Source organism: Callithrix jacchus, chromosome 4 (assembly GCF_049354715.1).
Source record: "Callithrix jacchus isolate 240 chromosome 4, calJac240_pri, whole genome shotgun sequence".
Classification (NCBI taxonomy): Eukaryota; Metazoa; Chordata; class Mammalia; order Primates; family Cebidae; genus Callithrix; species Callithrix jacchus.
The window spans coordinates 122,994,717-123,018,580 of NC_133505.1; the positions used below are offsets into that span (position 1 = coordinate 122,994,717).

Below are 23,864 nucleotides of genomic sequence, written 5' to 3' on the forward strand. Positions count from 1 at the left end.
GCATGCGCCGCTCCACGCCGGTCTGTGTGCAGTGCATTCTGGGAGATGTAGTCATTTTGCATTCCTCCCATTTCAGATATTTTCCTTCTGCCAAGACTTAATGACCTTAGAGCCCACATTTCTCTCCTAGCAAGTGAAAAGTGGGCTCTAAGATCATTAAGACTTAATCTGAATGAGTTCATAGGGCAGTTCCCGGGGCAAACAGTAGTCTAAAAGCTCCCTGTAGGGCCTGCTGAGTAGCACTCTATTTTAGTATCAATAATGGGTTTATAATGTTGCTAGGTATCAAGCTCCCAGCTATACAGTGAAGGTAGAGGATACCAGGTTCTTTCCTCAAGGTTACAAGATAACAATCTTGTTATGTATGTATGTATGTATTTTTTAGAGAAGAGGACTCTTTGTGTCACCCAGGCCAGGGCAACAGTAGCTCACCACAACCTCGAACTCCTGGCCTCAAATGATGCTCCCACCTCGGCCTCCCAAAGTGCTCACATTGAAAGTGTGAGCCACCATGTTAGTCCAAGATCACAATGTTTTATTTTTTGTTCAGCCTTTATTTCATTCAACCAATATTTAAAGAGTGTCTATTAGAAAGGCATTGCTTGGAACAGGAGCTGCAGCAGTAATCAAAATACACAAAATCCAGGACTTTTGAAGCTTACATGCTGGTGGGGTAGAGGAAATAAAAAGTAAATTAACTGATTATGATAAGTGCTATGAAGAAAATAAAACTGGATTGGCCAGGTGCAGTGGCTTACACCTGTAATCCCAGCACTTTGGGAGGCCAAGGCAGGTGAATCACCTGAGGTCAGGAGTTTGAGACCAGCCTGGCCAATACGGTAGAACCCCATCTCTACTGAAAATACAAAAATTAGCTAGGTGTGGTGGCACGTGCCTGTAATCCCAGCTACTCTGGAGGCTGAGGCAGGAGAATCACTTGAACCTGGGAAGCGCAGGTTGTAATAGCTGTGATCACACCACTGCACTCCAGGATGGGCAACAGAGAGCGAGACTCAGTCTCAAAAAAAAAATAAAAAAACAAAGATTAAACTGGATTATAAAGATGCTAATGTTGTTAGAAAAGGTCTGATACACAGGTTAAGTGTGCTGATGAACAAACTTTGCACCAACAGGAGAAAGAGCATTTCAGACAGATAAAATAACAAGAATGAAAGCCTCAGGCTGGAGCAAAAAGAACATTTTGTGACCAGAGCATAATGTGGTAAGGGGAAAAATTATTACAAGATGAGGTTAGAGTTGTAGACATGTGCCAAATCATGTAGGACCTGGGAGAAAGCTACTGGGGTATTTAAATAGGAGGTTGATAGTGTCTGATGATAAATAGTGTATTTTTAAAAATCAGCTAGGGCGCAGTGGCTCATGCCTGTAATCCCAACACTTTGGGATGTGGAGGCAGGCAGATTGCATTAGCACAGAAATTCCAGACCAGCCTGGGCAACATGGAGAAACCAGTTTTGACAAAAAAAAATACAAAAAGTAGCTGGGCATGATGATGTGGCCTGTAATTCCAACTACTCGGGTGACTGAGGTGGGAGGATCACCTGAGCCACAGGAAGCTGAGGCTGCAGTGGGCCATGATGGCACCATTGCAGTCCAGTCTGGAAAACAGTATGAGAACCTGTCTCAAAAAAAAAAAAATCCTTCCAGAAATTTGTGGAGAAAGATGGAAGATTGAACATGTACATTTATATTTCCCTGCCTCTCAAAATCTACTAAAATGATAGGAGAATAAAAATACTACTAACAGCTAATGAGATTTTTGCAAAACTTTGAAAGCTAAAAAAGATCAACGATTAATAACTAACTTAACTAAGAACAGATGTCAACCAAAAACAAGTCAAGTCATATTGTCTTGACTTGTATGGGTTACTGCTTGCCCAGTGCAGCAACTGGGGTCTTCTTGCCCAGCACAGCACAGCCAAACACTGTCACTGGGATAAAGTAAGAGAGAATTGAGGCATTTATTGTAGGGCACCAAGCAAGGAGAATTGAGTAGCTCGTGCTTAATACCTGAACTCTCAGATTGGTTACAGGTAAGGGTTTTTAAAGGTGAGGAGGCAGAGTTATAGGTGACATTATAAATCAATACATAAAAGCTAAATATTGTTTTTATTTTAAAAGGATGGACATCTTGAAGTGGTGGGGGGCACAGGTCATAGGTGGATTTAAAGATTTTCTGATGTTTGATTTGCTAAGGAGGCAAAGTTTTGTCTAAAAAGTTGGGATCAGCCCAGTGTGGTGGCTCACACCTGTAATCCCAGCACTTTGGGAGGCTGAGTTGGGGGGCAGATCATGAGGTCAGGAGTTCGAGACCAGCATGGCCAACATAGTGAAACCCTGTCTCTACTAAAACTACAAAAATTAGCTGGGCATGGTGGCGCACACCTGTAGTCCTAGCTACTCAGGAGGCTGAGGCAGGGGAATTGCTTGAACCCCAGAGGCAGAGGTTGCAATGAGCCAATATTGCACTACTGCACTCCAGCCTGGGCTATAGAGCAAGACTCCATTTCAAAAAAAAAAAAAAAATTGGGATCAACAGAAAAGAATATTAGCCCTGGCTCAGGGGCATGATCTCCTCCAGGCATGATCATCTCAGGAAGAAATTTAGAACAAAGAACGGGTATCAGGATTTAGCCTTCAGTTCCTCCTTATCTGTAGACAGGGGCCAAATCATGTTGGACAGTAGGTCTGTTTGGTGGGGGAACTGGGTTTCTGAAAAACAACTCAAAGACATATGTTAATATGTTACCTTAAGTTTCTATAGGGAATAAAACATCTCCTGACTCTTTTTCAGGCTACTGTTTTAAGTTACTATTACCTTTTTGTTTATTAAATTGCTCATTTATTTCTCAGGACTAGCTAGGTTCCTGGAATTTTCCTTGAAGGAACTCAATATTTTCCTTTATTTCCATGCTTGGGGGTTGCCCACAGGCCCATAAGTAGGGTCCCTACTCCATCTTAATACATGTGTCCTTCCCAGAAATCTGAAAACTTCAGAAATTAAAGAATGAAATACTTCTAAAAAAGATGGTGAAATTTTGAATTTTAAAAACGATCTTGATATGTGATTTCTGCCTCCAAGGCAGGAGACTGGAAAATTCCTCCCCAGAGAAATCAATTATCCCAAGAGAAAGACCTACAGATGTCAACTTTTAGGAAGTTATCCATAGAAATAGCCAGGTCCCTATTTTATCACCCTGTGGGAAGGCTGCCAGTTGGTGAACAAACAAACCCCCCTGACACACAGTTTATAGAAGGTTTCTCTAGTGTCTTATTCTTAAACATGAATAGCTTATCAAAGGCTCTAGGCATTTGAGTACAGCCTATGGCAAGTAAGATGGAAAGCTAAACAATAATCATAATTTAATAAGTAAACTCTGAAGAAACAAAGAAAGAGAAAAAATCAATGGAAACCACAATTAATACGGAGATAAGAAAATGTATTGAATCTCTAAATCCAAAAGGAAATATCTGTTGAGATTAAAAATCAACTGCATACTTTAAAATACATATATTAATAGAGGCCTGGAAGATAAAGCCCAAGAAATTTCTCCAAAAACAACAAAAATAGCAAGGGATAGAAAAACAGGAAAGAAAAATAATCAAATGTGAAATTGGATTCTACATCCAACTAATAAGAGATACAGATAGGAATCACAACAAAACAATGGAAAATTAGTTATCAATGAAATGACATGATAATTCATTTCCCACAAAACATTATTTTTTATTAATTATTTCCCAGGAAGCTCCCACCAAAATGAGGGAGGAAGCAAAGAAAGTGGAGAGTATAGGGCCGGGCTGGTTGGCTCACGCCAGGGCAGGTGGATTGTTTGAGCTCAGGAGTTTGAGACTAGCCTGTGCAATATGGAAAAATCCCGTCACTACCAAAAATACAAAAAAATTATCCGGATGAGGTGATGTGTGCCTATGGTCCCAGCTACTCAGGAGGCTGAGGTTGAAGGCTTGCTTGAGCCCAGAAGGCAGAGGTTGCCGTGAGCCAAGATCTCGCCACTGCACTCCAGCCTGGGTGACCAGTGGGGCCACATCTCAAAAAAGAAAGGAAAGTGGAAGGCATGGAATTCCATAAGAAGCTCTACCAAAATGAAAGAGAACACATAGGAATGAAGGCAGAAAGGAAGAAAAAGGGGTGGGGGAGAGAGAAGAAGCAACTGACAATCACTTCATGTTTATGACCATACTGAGAGAAATATGTTTGTTAAGCAGAATAGTGTCCTTCAAAGATGTTTATGGCCTGACTAGGCGTGGTGGCTCACACATGTAATCCCAGCACTTTGAAAGGCCAAGGTAGGAGGATTGCTTAAGACTAGGAGTTGGTGACTAGCCTGGTCAACATAGTGAGACCCCTGTCTCTAAAATTAAAAATTTTAAATAGATTCTATTTCCATATTAACAGAACCCGTGAGTGTCTTACTTTATATGGCAAAGGGAATTTGTAGATATGATTAAGTTGATGATCTTAACAAGAGGGTTTTATCTAGGTGGGCACAATGTAATCACAAGGATCTTCATGAGAGGGAAATAGGAAGGTCAGTCTTAGAAAAGGAGATGTGATGCCAGAAACAGAGGTCAGAGAGATGTAACTACTGAAAGGGGTCCAGAAGCCAAGGAATGTGGGTAGCTACAGAGAACTGGAAATGGATTCTCCTCATCGACTCCAGAAGAAACACAACTTGGCTGACACCTTTTTAGCCCAGTGAGACCCATTTTGGACTTCTGACCTCTAAAAGTGTAAGCTAATACATTTGCGTTATTTTCAGTCAGTAAGTTTGTGGCAATTGGATACAGCAGCAATAGGAAAATAATACATACCTCCAGCAGTGTGTTTGAAGATGAGTTAGTGATGAGTAGTTAGAAACTAAGCAAATGGGCCAGGTAAGGTGGCTCATGCCTGTAATCCCAGCACTTTGGAAGGCTGAGGCAGGTGGATGACCTGAGGTTGGGAGTTTGAGACCAGCCTGACCAACATGGAGAAACCCCATCTCCACTAAAAATACAAAATTAGCTGGACGTGGTGGTGCATGCCTGTAATCCCAGCTATTCTGGAGGCTAAGGCAGAATTGCTTGAACCTGGGAGGCGGAGGTTGCGGTGAGCCAAGATTGTGCCATTTCACTCCAGCCTGGGCAACAAGAGTGCAACTTTGTCTCAAAAAAAAAGAAAGAAAAAAACCTAGGCAAATGATGATGGCAGAAAACAGGCAATTAATTTTAGAACAATAAAAACTATACAAGAAGTATAATTATTTACATAAAAATAAAATATATATTAATATTTTATTTAATTTAATATTTAACCAAAATAATTTTGATAGAACTATATTGGAGGATGTAAGATCAGGAAATATCTGTAAGTGTGTATGGTGGGAGACTAGTGTAGTTATGAGTAATAAATTCTCATTTTACATCCAGAACAATGGATAATGTCTATGACTTTTAAAAATCAAGAAATAGCAGTACATGATTTTAAAATATTTAATTAGAAAAGTGATACCGATAAGAACACCTAAACAAGTTGAAAATAGTAGCTCTTGGGGAGCGGCAGCTGGGGATGATCAGGTGGGAAGTGTTAATTTTCATGACAAACTTATTATTAGACTCTTTAAATGATATATTTGTATTATTTGATTACAATAAATGAAAATTTAATTTTAAATTACTACACCTTCTGGACAAGGAATAGATAATAAAGAAGTCAAGGTAGCTACAGATAGCTTAATTAGGATACACTGTGGTTTATAAGAGAAATGATGGAAGGCTAGAAGTGTCAGTAGAAATGGACTAGGTGAGGCAGGGCGCGGCTGGGCGCGGTGGCTCACGCCTAAAATCCCAGCACTTTGGGAGGCCAAGGTGGGTGGATCACGAGGTCAAGAGATCAAGACCATCCTGGTCAACATGGTGAAACCCCGTCTCTACTAAAAATACAAAAATTAGCTGGGCATGTTAGTGCGGGCCTGTAGTCCCAGTTACTCGGGAGGCTGAGGCAGGAGAATTGCTTGAACCCAGGAGGCAGAGGTTGTGGTGAGCCGAGATCGCGCCATTGCACTCCAGCCTGGGTAACGAGCAAAACTCTGTCTCAAAAGAAAAAAAAAAAAAAAGAAATGGACTAGGTATAGACATGGGCTATTTTGGAGCTAGAAGCAAAAGACAGGAGGCACTGGTAAGGAAAGGTAAAGAATGATTCCTAAGTTTTTTAGCTGGATTTTCTGGCTGCATAATTATGTCATTACAGAAAGAAGCCTGAGAAAGGAACAAAGTGGAATGGGGTAGAATCAAGAAATCTGTTTTGGCTTATTAATTTGAGATGCCTATCAGACATCCAAATAGAGGTTTGATATATGCATTTAGATTTTGGGGAAGAGGTCAAGGATGGAAATTTGAAGTTGGGAGAAAGTGGTTTACAGAGAGATGGCTTTTAAAAACACAGGAGTATATTGTATCACCTAGAGAGCCAATGCAGCAAAGTAAGAGGGCTGGCACCAACATTAAAGGTTGTTTAGAAGAGGAAGACCAAATAAAGAGGATGAGAAAGAGGAGGCATGAAGCTTAAAGAAGGCCATTCATTTCTTTGTCTTTGGTCAACTGAAAAAGTATGCACACATTTTCTTGTGAAAGAGTTTTCTTCCCCCACTGCTGAGGGATCTAGGCCAAATTCCACTCTGGAAATTGCACTCTGGTCAAAGGGAGCTGCTGCCTCACTCAAGATTAACCCTCCTCTCTGGATTTGATTCAGTGATATACAATGAATTCTTGATTCAGTAATATAAACATGAGCCTCTAGCCTCAACAGTGACAACTCTGAAGGGCCACCCAGCCCAGCTTCAGCACTTCCTGTAAGATTGTCTGAAGACTCTGTTGCTAATAATGTAGCATAATTTACTTTATTTCTCTGTAGAATCCTGCCTCCTCACTCCTGACAGTTATTCCCGAAGAACACACTGCAATAAATATTAGGTGGCAAATCTTGAATCTTAGTCTGTTTCCCTGTGTTCCATGAAAGGGCTGTAAATGCAAAGCAACCCCCAAATGCTGATGGAGCCAAGAAACCAAAAAGGTAGAAAAATTGAGTTTGTTGATCTTGGGTGATTTATTAGGGGAATTTACAGACAGAAGCGTGGTCTTGGGTGGCCGCAAGACAGGAAGATCTCCACACCACAACCCAGGGCAAGACATCATGTCTTGGGGAAAATATATATGCTGTGAAAATATATATGAATGTTTAGGTGGATACAGGTGTCAAAGCCTATGATTTCTGCGACGGCATCAAGGGTTGTTTTGGAGGAAACTTATGATGAATAAGTGTTCCTGCTTAACAAGTAATACATAAACTAGCCATTTTGGGACCATTCCTGGATCTGGGGTTAGTCAGAAGTTACATGGCAGAATAGCATTTCAAATAAAGTCACTCTTGTCCCCACGCCCTGGATCAGACCTATGGACAGCAGCAAGGATGCATGCTGTTGTGTGGAATGACTTGTGCTATGGAAGTGAGGGTAATTTAACAATAATTCACAGCTTCAACAATTAGGATGCTCATGTGTCCCAGTTTGCCCAGGACAGTCAACCCAAAAATAGTATCCCATTCCACTATAAAAAATATCCTGGTTCACGCAATAAATTATATGATCCTGCTACTAATATCTTTGAGTCTTAATCTAGTTCTCATTAAGATAAACTACTTAGGTACAAATCACAGCGGCTTCTCTTACTAGTCCTGTAACAGTGGAAAGTTTACTTACACATTCATCTGTCTCAGTGTCCCCTATCTCATGGGATCATTGTAAAGTTAAGTACATCAGATTTTAATTTTGCACTGATCAACAGGATCTAAGAAGAAGTATGCTCTTACTTTGAAAACTTACCTCTGCCTTATTCCATTTGGGCTGCCATAACAAAAATACCAAAAATGGGGTGACTTATAAACAGTAAAAATTTCCAGACAGTCCCCAACTTATGACGGTTTGACCTATGACATTCCAACTTTACAATGGTGCAAAAGTGATACACATTAACAATAAACTATACTTAAATTTTTATTCAAAAATTCTTTATAACTTTATTAACATAGGCTTTGTGTTACAAGACTTTGCCTAATTGTAGGCTAAGTGTTCTGACCATGTTTAAAGTATTCTAGGATAAACTATAATGCTCAGTAGGTTAGGTGTATTAAATACATTTTTTACTTACAATATTTTCCGCTTGCTGATGGGTTTATTGGGGCATAACCCCATTGTAAGTTGAGGATCATCTATATTCCTCATAGTTTTGGAGGCTAGAAGTCAAAGATCAAGGCTCAGAGAGATTAAGTGTCTGATGATAGCCAGTTTTCTCATAGACATAGATAGTACCTTTAGCCTCATAGACAGTTAACGCTAGCCTCACATAGTGGAAGGGGCAAGGCAGTTCCTTTCACCTTGTTTTACAAGGGCACTAATCCCCATAGCTCCATCCCCATGATGTAATCATCTCCCAAAGGCCCCACTTCTTAGTACCATCACTTTGAGAGTTTGGTTTCAACACATGAATTTGAGGGGGACAAAGATATTCAGACCACAGCATCTGCCTAAGTAAAATAAAATTGTTGAGGCTTGGGCTATAACCCTTTCTTTTCCATCATGGCCTGTGGAGGAGGTAAGCTAATAGGGCAATAAGCTCTCTACTTTTGAGGCAACAGCTTTTGGGATAGAAGGACCACTGAGAAGTGGATTTTATTTTGATAGGCAGATTGGGAAAGAAGTCATAGAAAGTCAGTTCTTGGTAGGATGTTGCTGTGGTTGGCATTGCATGGTACTAACTCAACATCCTGATACCAATCTTATTCATCCAGTTCTTTCCTGGATATGAAAAGCCAGGATTCAGACCCTGCTGAGCAGTGGTCTAAGAGACACTATTACCATCTCTTCTGCCATATCTATCCAGAGGGAAGGCATGTCCAGATAGCAGGAATCTTCTTCAGGAGTATAGAAACAAGTACAGATCATTTAGATGAGAACAAGCAAAGCCAAATTTATTTGGAGCGTACAATAGCAAGGGAGTCAACCATCATCACTTGCATTTGTCAGAGACTCAATGGCAGGAAAAGGAGTGGGAAAGCTTTATAGCGCAAAAAAGGGAAAGCTTCAGGTATGCCAATTCATGACTGCTGGCATGGAGAAGCTGCAGGTGGGCTAATTAAAAGCAGGGGATCCTATGTAATTATTTAGGTGTGGGTACATATTTGGCTTTCTCTCGCTGCCCTTGAGTTGGAAGCTAGACAAAAATTAGGGAAGCTGTCAGTTATTAATCATGTCCTGGCCATTTGGGGTAAATGGCTACAAGGGTTATTTCTTGGCTTCCTAGACTGGTTGCTACATATAGTAGTCTGACTTCCTGGGCTGGTTACTGTTCATAGTATGTTGGCTTCCTGGGCTGGTTGTTGAAGGTTATAGGTTAGGGTTCTATTTGAGTATATAGTCTGACCATTGTCTAGCTGAATTGAGTCTCTCAGGCGAGGGGAGTAGGGAGGAAATAAGAAAGGGATAGGGTGATTAAGGCAAATAAACTCATATCAATACTTCAGTAGTCCTGTTGTCAGAGGCGTTTGAACCAGAGTGACTCCAACTTGAACAGGTGCTGGGACCTAATGGGCTGCATTCCCAGGAGGTTAGGCATTCTTAGTTACAGAAGATAGGAGGTCCACACAAGATATAGGTCACAAAGACCCTGCTAATAAAATAGGATGTGGTAAAGAAGCCAGGCAAAACCCACCAAAACCAAGATGAAGACAAAAGTCATCCTCACTGCTCATTATACGTGCATTATAATACATTAGTATGGTAAAAGACACTCCCATCAGCACCATGACAGTTTACAAATGCCATGGCAACATCCAGAAGTCATATAGTCTAAAAGAGCGTAGAACCCTAAGTTCCAAAAATTGCCTTGAAACTCATGAATAATCCACCCCTTGTTTAACATATAATCAAGAAATAACTATAAGTATACTCATTCCAGCAGCCCAAGCCACTGCTCTGCCTATGGAGTAGCCATTCTTTTGTTTTTTTGCTTCTCTAATAATCTTGCTTTCACTTCACTATATGGACTCGTGATTGGCAACGTTTTACCGCAACATTGCCAGGGTTTCTTTTGTCAAGCTTGTTTTTCTCAGCGGCACATACGCATTGTTAAATAATCCCTTCTCTCCTGTTTATTTTCAACTATTAAAAATAGCAAACAACTTAAAACAATTTGTCTTCATGTTTTTCGTCCTAAAAAATTGCAAATGTCTTCTGGGTAGGATTCATGTATTGTTTATCTTGTTTATTCTCCTCCTAGCATTGCATCTGGAACAGTCTGCTTTCAATACTGTTTGTTGAACTCCAGGGTAGATTACAGGGCTGTGTGTTATAATCAACAGTACTTTAACTGAAGTTATTCATGTTTTGGTGACTACATTGTTGTCAAAAATCCACAGATGTGGCCGGACGCGGTGATCACGCCTGTAATCCAAGAACTTTGGGAGGCCGGGGCAGGCAGATCACAAGGTCAGGAATTCGAGACCAGCCTGGCCATTATGGTGAAACCCTGTCTCTGCTAAAAATACAAAAACTAGTCGGGTATGTTGGCGCTTGCCTGTAGTCCCAGCTACTCGGGAGGCTGAGGCAGAAGAATCGCTTGAACCCGGGAGGCGGAGGTTGCAGCGAGCCGAGATCGCGCCACTGCACTCCAGGCTGGCGACACAGCGAGACACGGTCTCAAAAAAAAAATTCACAGATGTTATAGAATACAAAATTATAAATGTCAAATTAAAAAGCTTGAAACAAAACGAGCAAAGCATATAAAAGGAAGTTAATGAAGCTGAAGAAAACGTGAGCTCTCTGTACGTACACTCGACAAGGCTGCGATTTTTACCGTCTTTTTTGCACTGTTGTAGCCCCAATAATGTATCTAAAATGGTACCTGGCACAGTTTATATCCTCAAGAACATATGCATGCACGCACGCACGACGAATGAATGAATGAATGAATGAATGAATGAATGAGGGGTCGTCCCTTTGCACACAAGGAGGTCTGCAGGGTATCTACAGGATGGCCACCACAAGCGCAACTAAAGCCCAAAGGTTGTCGCAGGCTCCGGCTCCGGCTCCGGCTCCTCCTTCGGTGGGTGGGGCGAAGGCGCACACTTCTCTACGCCCCTTTGCTGAGATGTGCTGACAAGCCGCCGCCACCGCCGCCGCCGCCGCCGCCGCCGCCGCAGCTCCGAGTGCAAGGGCTTCTGGGAGCCGAGCCTCGGGGTCTCGGGGAAGGGGCGCAGGTGGCCGCCATCTTGGATTGCGATCGGTCTCTACGCTTCACGCTAGGGGCGGAGTAGCGGTCCTTCTGTTACCCGCCAAAGACGTCGCCGCTGGGGACTAGAAAATCAGGGCATCGGAGAGTGCCACATTAATGGGTAAGTGGGAGTGGACGCGGGCCAGGTTGGGGGAGCCTTTTGTTTGGTCCCTTTGGCAACTACTAGTTCCTGGGTCCACGGTTTTTATTTACCCTTTCCTTTGCGAAGGGCTCTGGAACCTGGCAGTGCCGGGGTGTTTCTCAGGTTTTCCCGAGGGCGACAGCGGTCGCGGGGGCGTGGCGGCCGGACATTTCCCTTGCGGACGCGAAGGCTTGGTGACTTCAGATTCTTTCTGCCGGTGCTCGGAAGGAGTGTTGGGCAGCCGATCTCATCTTCGCCGCCCCGCCTCACCGTTTCCCGGTAGTTCTTTTCGATTAATGGAATTGCCGAATGTTGCCACTTATACCTGGTACCCAGCGGCTGTGTCCGGCAGCTTATGGCAATTCCACAGTGTCCAAAGAAGAGACAGGTTCCATCCCGGGGGCCTCCTAATCTTGCCCTCTCCCTCCGCTAGCCTCCCCCATCACCTGCGTGCAGGTTCCTCCAGTGCTCATTCCCGACCACAAGGCAAGCCTGGGTTCCACGCTTCTAACAGTCGGTCAGCTCCGTACTAAGATGAAAACTTAGTGTTTCATCGATAAGGAGATGTAAGGATTTGAAAGCTGTGAAATGACAGTGCTACGTCTAAAGAATATGACACTGGCATTTACTTTTGAGCTTTTAAGACACGTTTTTAAAAAAGATAAAAACACTGATGACTTATCTCTCAATTACAGCACCTAATAATGACTCATATTCTGTAGGAACGTGGCTTTCTTGATAGGTCAGGAACAACTGTGTCCTTCCAACCTAAGTACTGCTTGTTTGGTTGTAAGGGCTCTCTTGTTAGCACTTACTCGCTTTGTGCAGTCTTTTACTTTCACTAACGAGGCACCCAACCCCATGGAAATGAAGGCTTTACTGGCATAAAAAATAATGTCGATTGATATTAAAGAAAGAAAATCGTAAGTTCATATTTTAGTTATTTGCCCAACTTCAACACGGTTTTTCTAAGAGCCATTGAAAGCTTATGAATAATAATAGTAAAAAATTCCTCTATTCTGTAACTTTAAAGTGCCTGATTAACATTTCTTATATTTAATTTTTATAAGATCTCAGCCTTTGAAGTGCAGCCTTTAAATTTATTTTTCAACGAATGAAACAATCCCATTGGGTGAGGCACCTTTAGTGATAATTTTCCTTGTTTTATTGTCCCCGTTAAAGCAACTGCAGTGAGGATGGATGCAGGTGTTAAATATGAAGCCGGAAGTCAGTACTATTGAAGAAAAAGGAACAAGTGATATATGAGTTGTTGGGGCTACATTTTATTTGGCTAAAATTCATATTGAACAGTTACAGCGTGGTTGCTTGATTTAATGGTCTCATAAGTAGCGTCTTTGTGTGTGTGTGTGTGTGTGTGTGTGTGTGTGTGTGGTGGGACACAAGGTGATCCAGTTACATGTGGCAAGAAAGTATTAGAACTTCTATTTGTTTACCTTTTCAAACTTTCATTCTTAAAATTTCTATTTTTGTGAATTTTATGATGGAGTAGTAGAATTGTAATGCATATATAGAAATAAATATATTCAGGATGAATGCACAAATACATTTTACATATGTAGGATACGTGAACAAAAACGTTTAGAGCCAGTGGCCTAGAATGTGCTACATATATAGGTGATAAATATTTTAAGCGTTTCATTTCCATGAGCATTTTATTTTACTTAAATATTTTATGCATATTGAGTATAACAACAACTAATACTACGATCAGTTTGCTCCATAATACTATGATCAGTTTGCTCTGTAATGAACACTGATTGCTATTTTTTTCTTTTCAAGAGTCTAACTTTTTATATACATAAAATAGAGAATAATGCCAAGCATTGTTTTTCTTTTTTATTTTTAAGAGAGACAGGGTTTCACCCTGTAGTCCAGGCTGTCGAACTCCTGACCTTGTGATCTGCCTGCCTCGGCGTCCCAAAGTGCTGGAATTACAGGCATGCGCCACAGTGCTCGGCCATGCCAAGCATTGTTATTAGTAAAGTTATGCTGAGCACAACTGTCTCCCTTTTTTTTTTTTTTTTGAGACAGAGCCTGGCACTGTCACCCAGGCTGGAGTGCAGTGGCAAAATCTTGGCTCACTGCAACCTCTGCCTCTCGGGTTCAACCGATTCTCCTGCCTCAGCCTCCTGAGTAGCTGGGACTACAGGCTCCACTACCATGCCTGGTTGATTTTTATATTTTTAGTAGAGACTGGATTTCGCCATAATGGCCAGGCTGGTCTCAAACTCCTGACCTCAAGTGATCTACCCTCCTTGGCCTTCTAAAGTGCTAGGATTACAGGCGTGAGTTACCCCACTACCATATTGGGCAGTTTCTAATGGTAACTATTTGTGGGTGCACATAGTATTGCTGAATCCATTAAATGTTTTAAAGGAGGGATTTTGGTAAATTATGAGTGTATTCCTATTCAGTCATTCTCAAGTCCTCAGCATATTCCCTACTACCTTCAGCTCCACCAGTAGTGAGATTTGTCTCACTATTTTTACTAGTGACATAATTACCAAATCTGATGCCTTATGTGGTACTTGGATTATTATAGGCACTTTTATTTTCTGGATGAATCAATGATTGAATAAACCTAGTGGCCTGTATTTTAGTGGTATTACAACTTGAATATTCCTTTATTATTTGAACTCCTTTCTTTTACAGGACTCTTATTTTCTGATTCTTCTCCTTCTCTGACCTACTTCTTTTTGGTTTCTTTTGCTCTTGTGTTTTTCCACTAAAATATAAGTGTCCTCAAGATTTCTCCTTTGGTCATCTTTCTTCTGTAGCTCTACGTGATACCGAGTTGTCACTCTGGATTCCTGTCCTGAGTTCTGATCCATATTTTCAACCATCTATAGATCAAAGCCTCTTACATGTGCACCAAGTACTATATATTTACCATGTTTAAAACCAGCGTCACTATACACCTATTAGAAGGGCTATGACTAACAACAACAACAACAGAAACCCTTGACATTGTCAAGTGGAGACAGGATGCAAAGCAACTGGAACTCTCATACATTACTGATGGGAATGCAAGATGATATACTCACTTTGGAAAGCAGTTGGCAGCTTCTTATCCATCAGTTCTACTCCTAGATATTTACTGAGTGAAATGAAAACTTATGTTTACACAAACACCTTTACATGAATATGTGTAGCAAATTGATTCATAACCTTCAAAAACTAGAAACCACCCAGATGTTCTTTAACTGGAAAACAGGTAAACCATGATAGGTCCCTACTGTGGAAAAACACTCAGCAATAAGCAAGAGAGTTGATAGATGCCAACAACATGGGTAACTCAAATACTATGCTAAATGAAGGAAGCCAGTTTTATTTTGCTGGTTTTGTTGTCGTTGTTTATTTTACCTTTTAGGCTCAGGGGTACATGTGCAAATTTGTTATATAGGTAAACTTGTGTTATGGGTGTTTGTTGTACAGATTATTTTGTCATTCAGGCACTAAGCCTAGTACCCAATAGTTATTTTTTCTGCTTCTCTCTCTCCTCCTACCCTCCACCCTCTGGTAGGTCACCAGTATCTGTTGTCCCCTTCTTTGTGTCCGTGTGTTCTCATCATTTAGCTCCCACTTATAAGTAAGAACATGTGGTATTTGGTTTTCTGTTCCTGCATTAGTTTGCTAAGGATAATATCCTCCAGCTTCATTCATGTTCCCACAAAAGACATGATCTCATTTTTTTGTGGCTGCATAGTATTTCATGGTGTTTATATACCACATTTTCTTTTTTTTTTTTTAATTTTTTATTGCATTTTAGGTTTTGGGGTACATGTGCAGAGCATGCAAGACAGTTCACATTTTCTTTATCCATTCTGATATTTATGGACTTCTAGGTTGATTCCATGTCTTTGCTATTGTGAGTAGTGCTGCAGTGAACATTTATATGTATGTGTCTTTATGGTAGAATGATTTATATTCCTCTGGATATATACTCAGTAATGTGATTTCTGGTTCAAATGGTAGTTCTGTTTTTAGCTCTTTGAGGAATTGCCACACTGCTTTTCACAGTGATTGAACTAATTTACATTTGTTTTTTGACTTTTTTTCTTTTCTTTTTTGAGACATGGATCACTGTTGCCCAGGCTGGAGTACAGTAGCTTGATAATGGCCACCATAGCCCTGACCTCAGTCAGGGCTCAAGTGATTCTTCCACCTCCTCAGCCTTCTGAATACCTGAGACTTCAGTCACGTGCCACCATGTCTGGCTAATGTTTTGATGCTTTGTAGAGCGGCTGTCTCACTATGTGGCTCAGGCGGGTCTCAAACTCCTGAGCTCAAGTGATCCTTATGCCTTGGCCTCCCGAAGTGCTGGGATTATAGGCGTGAGCCACCAAACTTGGATCTTTTTAGCTTTTTATTAATAGCTTTTCTGACTGGTGTGAGATGGTATTTTATTGTGGTTTTGATTTGCATTTCTCTAATGATGAATGATGTTAACCTTATTTTCATATGCTTGTTGGCTGCATGTATGTCCTTTGAAAAATATCTGTTCATGTCCTTTGCCACTTTTTAATGGGGTTGTTTGAATTTTTCTTGTAAATTTGTTTAAGTTTCTTATAGATGCTGGATATTAGAGCTTTACCACATGCATAGTTTGCAATGATTTTCTCCCATTCTGTAGGTTGTCTTTTACTCTGTTGATAGTATCTTTTGCTGTGCAGGAGCTCTTAAGTTTAATTAGATCCCATGTCAATTTTTGCTTTTGTTGCTGTTGCTGTTGGCCCTTTCATCATGAAATCTCAGACTATTCCTGTGTCCAGAATGGTATTGCCTGTGTTGCCTTCCAGGGTTTTTATAGTTTTGGGTTTTACATTGAAGTCTTTAATCCATCTCGAGTTGATTTCTGCATGTGGTCTAAGGAAGGGGTCCAGTTTCAATCTTATGCATGTAGCTAGCCAGTTATCCCAGCACCATTTATTGAATAGGGAGTCCTTTCCCCATTGGTTGTTTTTGTCATCAAAGATCAGATGATTGTAGGTGTGTGGCCTTAATTATGGGCTATTTTGTTCCACTGGTCTATGTGTCTGTTTTTGTACCAGTACAATGCTGTTTTGGTTACTGTAGCCCTGTAGTATAGATTGAAATCACCAGGTAATATGATGCCTCCAGCTTCGTTCTTTTTGGTTAGGTTTTCCTTGCTATTCACGCTCTTTTTTGGTTCCATATGAATTTTAAAATGGTTTTTTCTAGTTCTGTGAAGAATGTCATTGGTAATTTGATAGGAATAGCATTGAATCTGTAAATTGCTTTAGCCAGTATGGCCGTTTTCATGATATTGATTCTTTATATCCATAAGCATGGAATATTTTGCCATTTGTTTTTGTCCTCTCTGATTTCTTTGAGCAATGTTTTGTAATTCTCACTCTAGAGATTTTTACCTCTCTGGCTGGCTATATTCTGAGGTATTTTATTCCTTTTCTAAGATGCCAGATTCAAAAGACTACATGCTATATGATTCAGTTTTTCTGAAATTCAGGAAAAGGCAGAACTGTAGGGATGGAGAATTCAGTTTTTACCAGAAGTTAAGGGTCAGGGAGGGCTAATAGGAGCAGCTTGAGGGAGTTTGTGGGGGTGACAGAATTATTCTATCTTGATTGTGATGGTTACATGCCTGTGCATTTGTGAAATTCATAGAATTGTATACCAAAAGAGCGATTTTTACTAAGTATAAATTTAAAAATAAACTTAAAGTAACAGAATTCATTATTCTTGTCTCAGAAACAAGCCGGCATGTAAACAGAAAAACCGCTACTCGGATCCTCCATCTGTATTCTCTGTCTTACGTTATTTTGTCATATCACTCAAATGGCTCAGTTAGAAACATGCAGTCATCCTCAACTCCCTTTTCTTCCTCACCAGATATCTGTTACATTCATTTGGCCTCTAATGTAATTAGATTCACTTGGCCTCTAATGAAATTGATTTATACTGAATCAATTTCAGAAATGTTTCTGTAATCCAACCTGTTTTCCATGTTTTCATTGTAGTAATTTGCTTAGTTCACCGCTTCAGCATCTCTCTTATCTCTCTCTGAACTATGTGAAACCACCTTTTCCTTAATTTCTTTAATTCTGCTCCTTAGGATTAAGTCCAAATTTCACAGCTGCATTATAGGAACCATATGTGCTCTAACCTACCTTTATAGCTTTATGTTCTCCCATGCATCCTCATTTTGGACACACTGAATCTCTTACTGTTCTTGGTTATGCAAGGCTTCTTCAAAAACTTTGCCTTTGCATATATTCCTTTTGCTTGAAATGCTTGATTCTTCCCGTTTCTGTTTTCTGCTTTTCCTTTAAGACAGGATACACAGGAAGCTTTTAGAGGTCCCTAAGGCACAATTAGTTAGCACATCTTCACTGCTCTCACAAGACTTAAAGCATGTATTTTAGAGTACTTAATGGCTTACAATAAAATTTGCCAATTCATTAGTCTGTCTCTTCAATATCAGGGATAGCAGATAGATGCCAACCTCTCCTTCTCTTGTGTTTACTTCATAAGCTAAATTGGTCACAACATTGTCTCTGGTTGGACATGGATATGTCCTCTGAATTTAACAGAATAACATACTGGATACTCACTAATTATCTAATGTTAAACTGGAGTTAGCACCCTGCTTTAGGCTGATTTTTGTGTGTGTGTGATATATAAATCCAGAATAGGTTATAATGTCAGTATTTTAATATTTCTATAAGATAATATCAAGATATCAATACTGTTGCATTGTTAAAAAGTTTATAATTCACTTTCTAAAAGTAAAATTAGCATGTATGTTTCACATATGAAACATATTTACAAAATATGTGTGTAATGTTAACATTTTAAAATACCTCTGTAATAAAACTTAAAAATAAAGTATACATGTTTTTTAGTATTTCAGAAGAACTAATTATACTGGAGTACTAAAAATTGATATTGAAGTCCTAATTCAAGTCCTGACCCCCAATGCCTTCAGTAAGTGAAAGAAGCCAGAACCCAATAAATATTTGAGATGTACTTACTAGAGCTTACTACCATGTTTTATTAAAAATAAGATACTTCAATGCTGGTTATTTCTTGATCTAGCGAGAAACTGTAATTTAGAAGACTTTTTTTTTTTTTAACCCAAATAATTCATGGTTATTTCCTGACAGTAATTTTCAGAAAGGTTAAAATACTATAGGCGCTAGGGAGACAGGAAAGGTTGTTGCATCTTTTAATCAATAAGATAGTGTAAACTCTGTCTTTGTTTAGACCAGAATTATTTGTTTAATATGTTATTTCTAAAATAGTTGGTCATTTTTCTCTAATCTTGATGTGGAATTAAGGTAATGTATTCTTTGTACATAATTTTCAGAATGGATTTTGTTGTTCTGTTAATCACTGAGCCTGAATTTAGTGGCTAGATTAAATGTCTCATGTTGTTTTGAAAGAGTGAGTTATTGGTCTCTGGTTTCTTTTCTCTTTCCTTTAAGATGCCATGGCTAGTCCAGGGAAAGATAACTATAGAATGAAAAGTTATAAAAATAAAGCCCTAAATCCTCAAGAGATGCGTAGACGAAGAGAAGAAGAAGGAATACAGCTTAGAAAACAAAAAAGGGAAGAACAGGTAGGTGTTTTTAGCTATTTAGTTTTGTTTTTTAAAAGTTTAATTATTTGCTAATTATTGGATAATTTTAAATGGAAATGTTTTAAGAAACTGAATGTAGCTAACCCTATTACTTATTAGACTCCATGTATCATAACTGCAAATTTGTGAAACAGAACCCTGTGCTACTGTTAGTTACTGGGAGAAATGGATTTCCTGTTATATTGATGAACCTGTGTGTTAATCATATTTTTATCCTACTGCTAAGAAATTTTTCCCCTTGTGTGTATTTAGATTACTTCCATATGTCATTGTAAAATTTGCCCCCTAAAAAACATTAATTATATATTATTTGATGCTTTTTAGTTTTCATAATGCTTGCCTGTAAATAAATTATTGTCATCTTCCCAATTATTCATACTTATACTGTTCCTCCTGTTGTCTTATCAGCTGTTATCTCTGTTTATACTTTGCATATGTGACATAAAGAATATAAGATCATTTAAGTGTACATCTCAACATTTTTTATTCGAAGATATACTTAAATGTAGAAGTATTTATAAAGAAATGGAAGAATGTGGTCCTCACACTTATGAATTAAACCTGCTATATATATATATATATATATATATAAATAAAATAAAAAAATAAAAACAAGAACAAAAAGAAAAAAACTGATATGTGAAAAGGACTAGCAGTGAAGAAAGTAGAATAAGGCTTATTCTATTCTATTCTGTAAGTAGAGATGGGGTCTTGCATGTTGCCCAAGCTGGCCTTGAACTCCTTGCCTCAAGCAATCTTCCAGCCTCTGCCTCCCATAATGCTAGAAATACAGACATGTAATAGGCAAGACCAGTTTCAGAAATATGATTATGATTTCTCATCTCCCAATCTACAGCATCTAGCACAGTCCTTTATAGTAGGTACTAAAAAAATTGTGTTGAATGATTAGAAGGAAGATTGTTTATGTATTAAAGAAGAATGATATTTATTTAGCTATCAAAAAGAATATAACTAGATTTTTTTTCCCTCAAATTTTGATTTAGGAAATGTATAGTCATCCCTTGGTATCCATAGTAAATGGTTCCAGGATCCTCTGCGGGTATAAAAATTCACTAATGCTCAAGTCCTTTATGTAAAATGGCATGGTATTTGCATATTACCTGCACACATCCTCCTGTGTACTTTAAGTCATCTCCAGATTACTTATAATATCTAATACAGTGTAAACGCTATTAGTTGAGTTGTTATACTGTATTGTTTTTAAAAATGTATTATTTTGTATTATCATACTGATTTTTTTTGTTGTTAATTTTTAAGAGATAGGGTCTTGCTGTGTTGCCCAGGTTGCCCTCCAACTCCTTGGCTGGTGTGATCCTCCCACCTCAGCTTCTGAAGTGGCTGAAACCAGAAGCATGTGCTGCCATGCTTGGCTTATTAATTTTTATTGTTTATTTTTGGTCTGAGGTTGGTTGAACCAGGGAATGTGGAACCCACAGATATGGAAGGACTGACTATACCTATAAATCTCTCTTAGCAAGCTCACCGTATTTCTTTCTTCTTTTTTTCTTCTTCATTTTTATCTGCTTCTGAATTAATAAGCATAGGACTGTCATTTCTAAGAGTTGTTTTCTATTCCTTTTAATCAGATATACTAAATCTGTTAATGTCTCAGAACTTATCATTCCTGTGTAACAGATATGCTTTTTAAGTTTTCCTGGAAAAATTCTTAGATATCTCATAATCCCATGTGGGAATATATGCTTTTTCAAATGCTATACAATGATTATGTGTACTCTACTTACAGACTTATTGTTGGTAAAAGATCTGAGATTGAAAATAAAAATAACATGAAGTAGTCTGTGCAGGCAAAAGCTAACTCAGAAGGTTTGACTTATAATTATCTTTGATCTTCCTGGTATAATGATTGGGAAATACTCAAACATTCAGAATTTTAAGTTATAAAATTGATAGTTTTTTTTTTTGTCCACTCAAATGAAACCATGGAATTCTATGGCAATTGAGTGTTTTATGGAAAGCTCAATGTGTAAACTGATTTCTCTTTATTACAGTTGTTCAAACGCAGAAATGTCTCTTTGCCCAGAAATGATGAATCTATGCTTGAAAGTCCTATACAGGATCCAGATATTAGTTCCACTGTACCCATTCCAGAGGTATACTTTACAAAAATGTATTTCAAATTATACGTCAACAACAGTCTTAGCAATAGTATTTATAACAAATATTTATGCATGCAAAATTATTCATGCAAAATATTTAAATGCTAATTATATTTTTGTGTGTGTGTTTTAGGAAGAAGTTGTTACCACAGATATGGTTCAGATGATTTTTTCTAATAATGCTGATCAACAGCTAACAGCAACACAGAAATTTAGAAAGCTGCTTTCTAAAGGCAAGAATTATTTTTATATGCTTATTTGATATTACAGGATTTTGTAGTACAGCTTTATTTTATTGGTTTTAAAAATTTAAAAATACCTTTTTTTGCCAGATACAGGTGTTAAATTCTCTGTAAAATATATTTTAAAGTAACATCCATTTTTGAACATGAGGTTGTCAAAGTAACATATGTTGATTTTAGAAAAATGGTAAAATATAAAAGCATTTAAAGAGGCAGAAATAAAAAGAATATGAGCATAAAATAATGTAATCAGGCATTTAAATCACAAAATAAGGTAATGAGGCATTTAAATTTGTCTCAATTTTTGTTTACCATAAAAATGCTATGATAATTGTTATACAGTATAAAATTTCCTTAATATACATTAATAAAAGTGAATTAGGGGGTCAAAGCTATATTAATTTACAGTTCCATCTTCAGATTGTATAAACATTAATTTCACTATTTTTACCAACAGTCACAATTACCTTTTTTTTTTTTTTTTTTTGCGACAACATCTCAGTCCTCTCACCCAGACTGGAGTGCGGTAGCACAATCATGGCTCACTGTAGCCTCTACTTTCCAGGCTCAGTCCCACTTCAGCCTCCTGAGTAGCCTGGATGACAGGCGTGCACCACACCCAGCTAAGTTTCTGTATTTTTAGTAGAGTCGGAGTTTTATCTTATTGCCTAGGCTGGTCTCAAATTCCTGGGCTCAAGTTATCCTCCCATCTTGGCCTGCCAAAGTGCTGTGATTACAGGTGTGAGCCTGTATGCCCGGCCTCATAATTATCTTTAAGAAAAAAAAATGCTTATGTAAGTAATTCATTATTTGGCATTTTTTGGTAATTAGGTTGAATATTTTGCCTTCTTTACTGGTTCTTTATTGGTTCTTTACATGCATGATTTTTACATACATGATTGCCTTTTCTGGTTCTTTACTGGCTTTTTACATACATGATTGCCTATTTATGTTATTTGACCAATTTTATATTGAGTTAATAAGAATTTGTTATTAAATAAAACTTTAAATCTTTGTCTTGTGCTTCATATATGAAATGTTTTTTTTCTTTCCTGTTGAGATGGAGTTTCGCTCTTGTTGCCCAGGCTGGAGTGCAATGGTGCAATCTCAGCTCTCCACAACCTCTGCCTCCTGGGTTTAAGTGATTCTCCCACCTCAGCCTCCTGAGTAGCTGGGATTACAGGCATGTGCCACAACACCTAGCTAAGTTTGTAATTTTTAGTAGAGAAGGGGTTTCTCCATGTTGGTCAGGCTGGTCTCAAACTTCTAACCTCAGGTGATCCACCTGTCTCGACTTCCTAAAGTGCTGGGATTGCAGGTGTAAGCCACCACTCCTGGCCCATATATGGAATTTATTGAACTAGTAATTCTAATTTTATGGAATTGTATATATGAACTGATAAGGTTTTGAAAATGCCCTTAGTTCAACTGCCTTATCGTCCTAAGAGGGACAGAGTTTAGTGACACATGAATAATGAAAGAAATCTTATGATCAAGTCATCTTAGATTATAAGGCTTTCCTTTCTTACTGTAATTTATGTTCACAAATAAATTTAACTTCATTTTCTATTCCTTACATACGTTAGTACTGTCAAGAAACCCTTATGCAATCAACAGTGGTTTCTTTCTTCTTCACCATGCTTCACAGTTTTGGTTTTTATAATTGGGATTATTTTCTGACTCAGGTTAATATTTTTAAATTATCATATTCTTTCAAGATTTTATTTTGACATACATGTCATACTGATAACAGAATTTCTTTAGATTTAATTGTTTTAAGAGTTTTAGAGTTTGCCACCAGTGTTTTTATACCACTTTCTCATTACTGAATTCTTTATCTTGATTAATTTTTGTATTAGAGCATTGCTTGAAGGATTTTCTACCTGTTTCTTTTTTTTTTTTTGAGACGAGTCTTGCTCTGTTGCCCAGGCTGGAGTGTAATGGCATGATCTCTGCTCACCACAACCTCTGCCTCCTGGGTTCAAGCGATTTTCCTGCCTCAGCCTCCAGAGTAGCTGGGTTTACAGGCATGCATCACCACACCTGGCTAAATTTTTTCTTTTTTGTATTTTTAGTAGAGACGGGGTTTCACCGTGTTGGCCAGGCTGGTCTTGAACCCCTGACCTTGTGATCTACCCGCCTCAGCCTCCCAAAGTGCTGGACAGGTATGAGCCACTGTGCCTGGTCTCTACCCTTTTTACCCTCACTCTAGGAAAATTGCATTGGTACAATTTTTTTTAAACCTTTATATGTCTACATACTATATTTCTGATGTCTTTAAGCAAGTTGTTCGGGTATTCAAATTCTTTGATCAGAAGATTTTGTCCTCATTTACTCTAATTCCCCAAGGTAAT

The 23,864-nt window shown here is 38.7% G+C and overlaps 1 protein-coding gene across 2 annotated transcripts in view; it reads left to right on the forward strand.

Moving 5' to 3' along the window:
- The first annotated feature begins 11,247 nt into the window (after positions 1–11,247).
- Positions 11,248–23,864, forward strand: part of KPNA5 (karyopherin subunit alpha 5) — a 61,428-nt gene continuing 48,811 nt past the window's right edge. Inside the window, exons 1-4 of one of the 2 annotated variants that reach the window (XM_002746894.7) lie at positions 11,248–11,467; positions 18,976–19,109; positions 21,161–21,262; positions 21,402–21,501. In XM_002746894.7, coding sequence (XP_002746940.4) covers positions 11,464–11,467; positions 18,976–19,109; positions 21,161–21,262; positions 21,402–21,501 — 340 coding nt within the window. In that variant the 5' untranslated portion in view covers positions 11,248–11,463. Of the gene's footprint in view, positions 11,468–11,623; positions 11,683–18,975; positions 19,110–21,160; positions 21,263–21,401; positions 21,502–23,864 lie in introns of those variants that run through there. The other variant, XM_035296562.3, reaches the window with a different exon arrangement.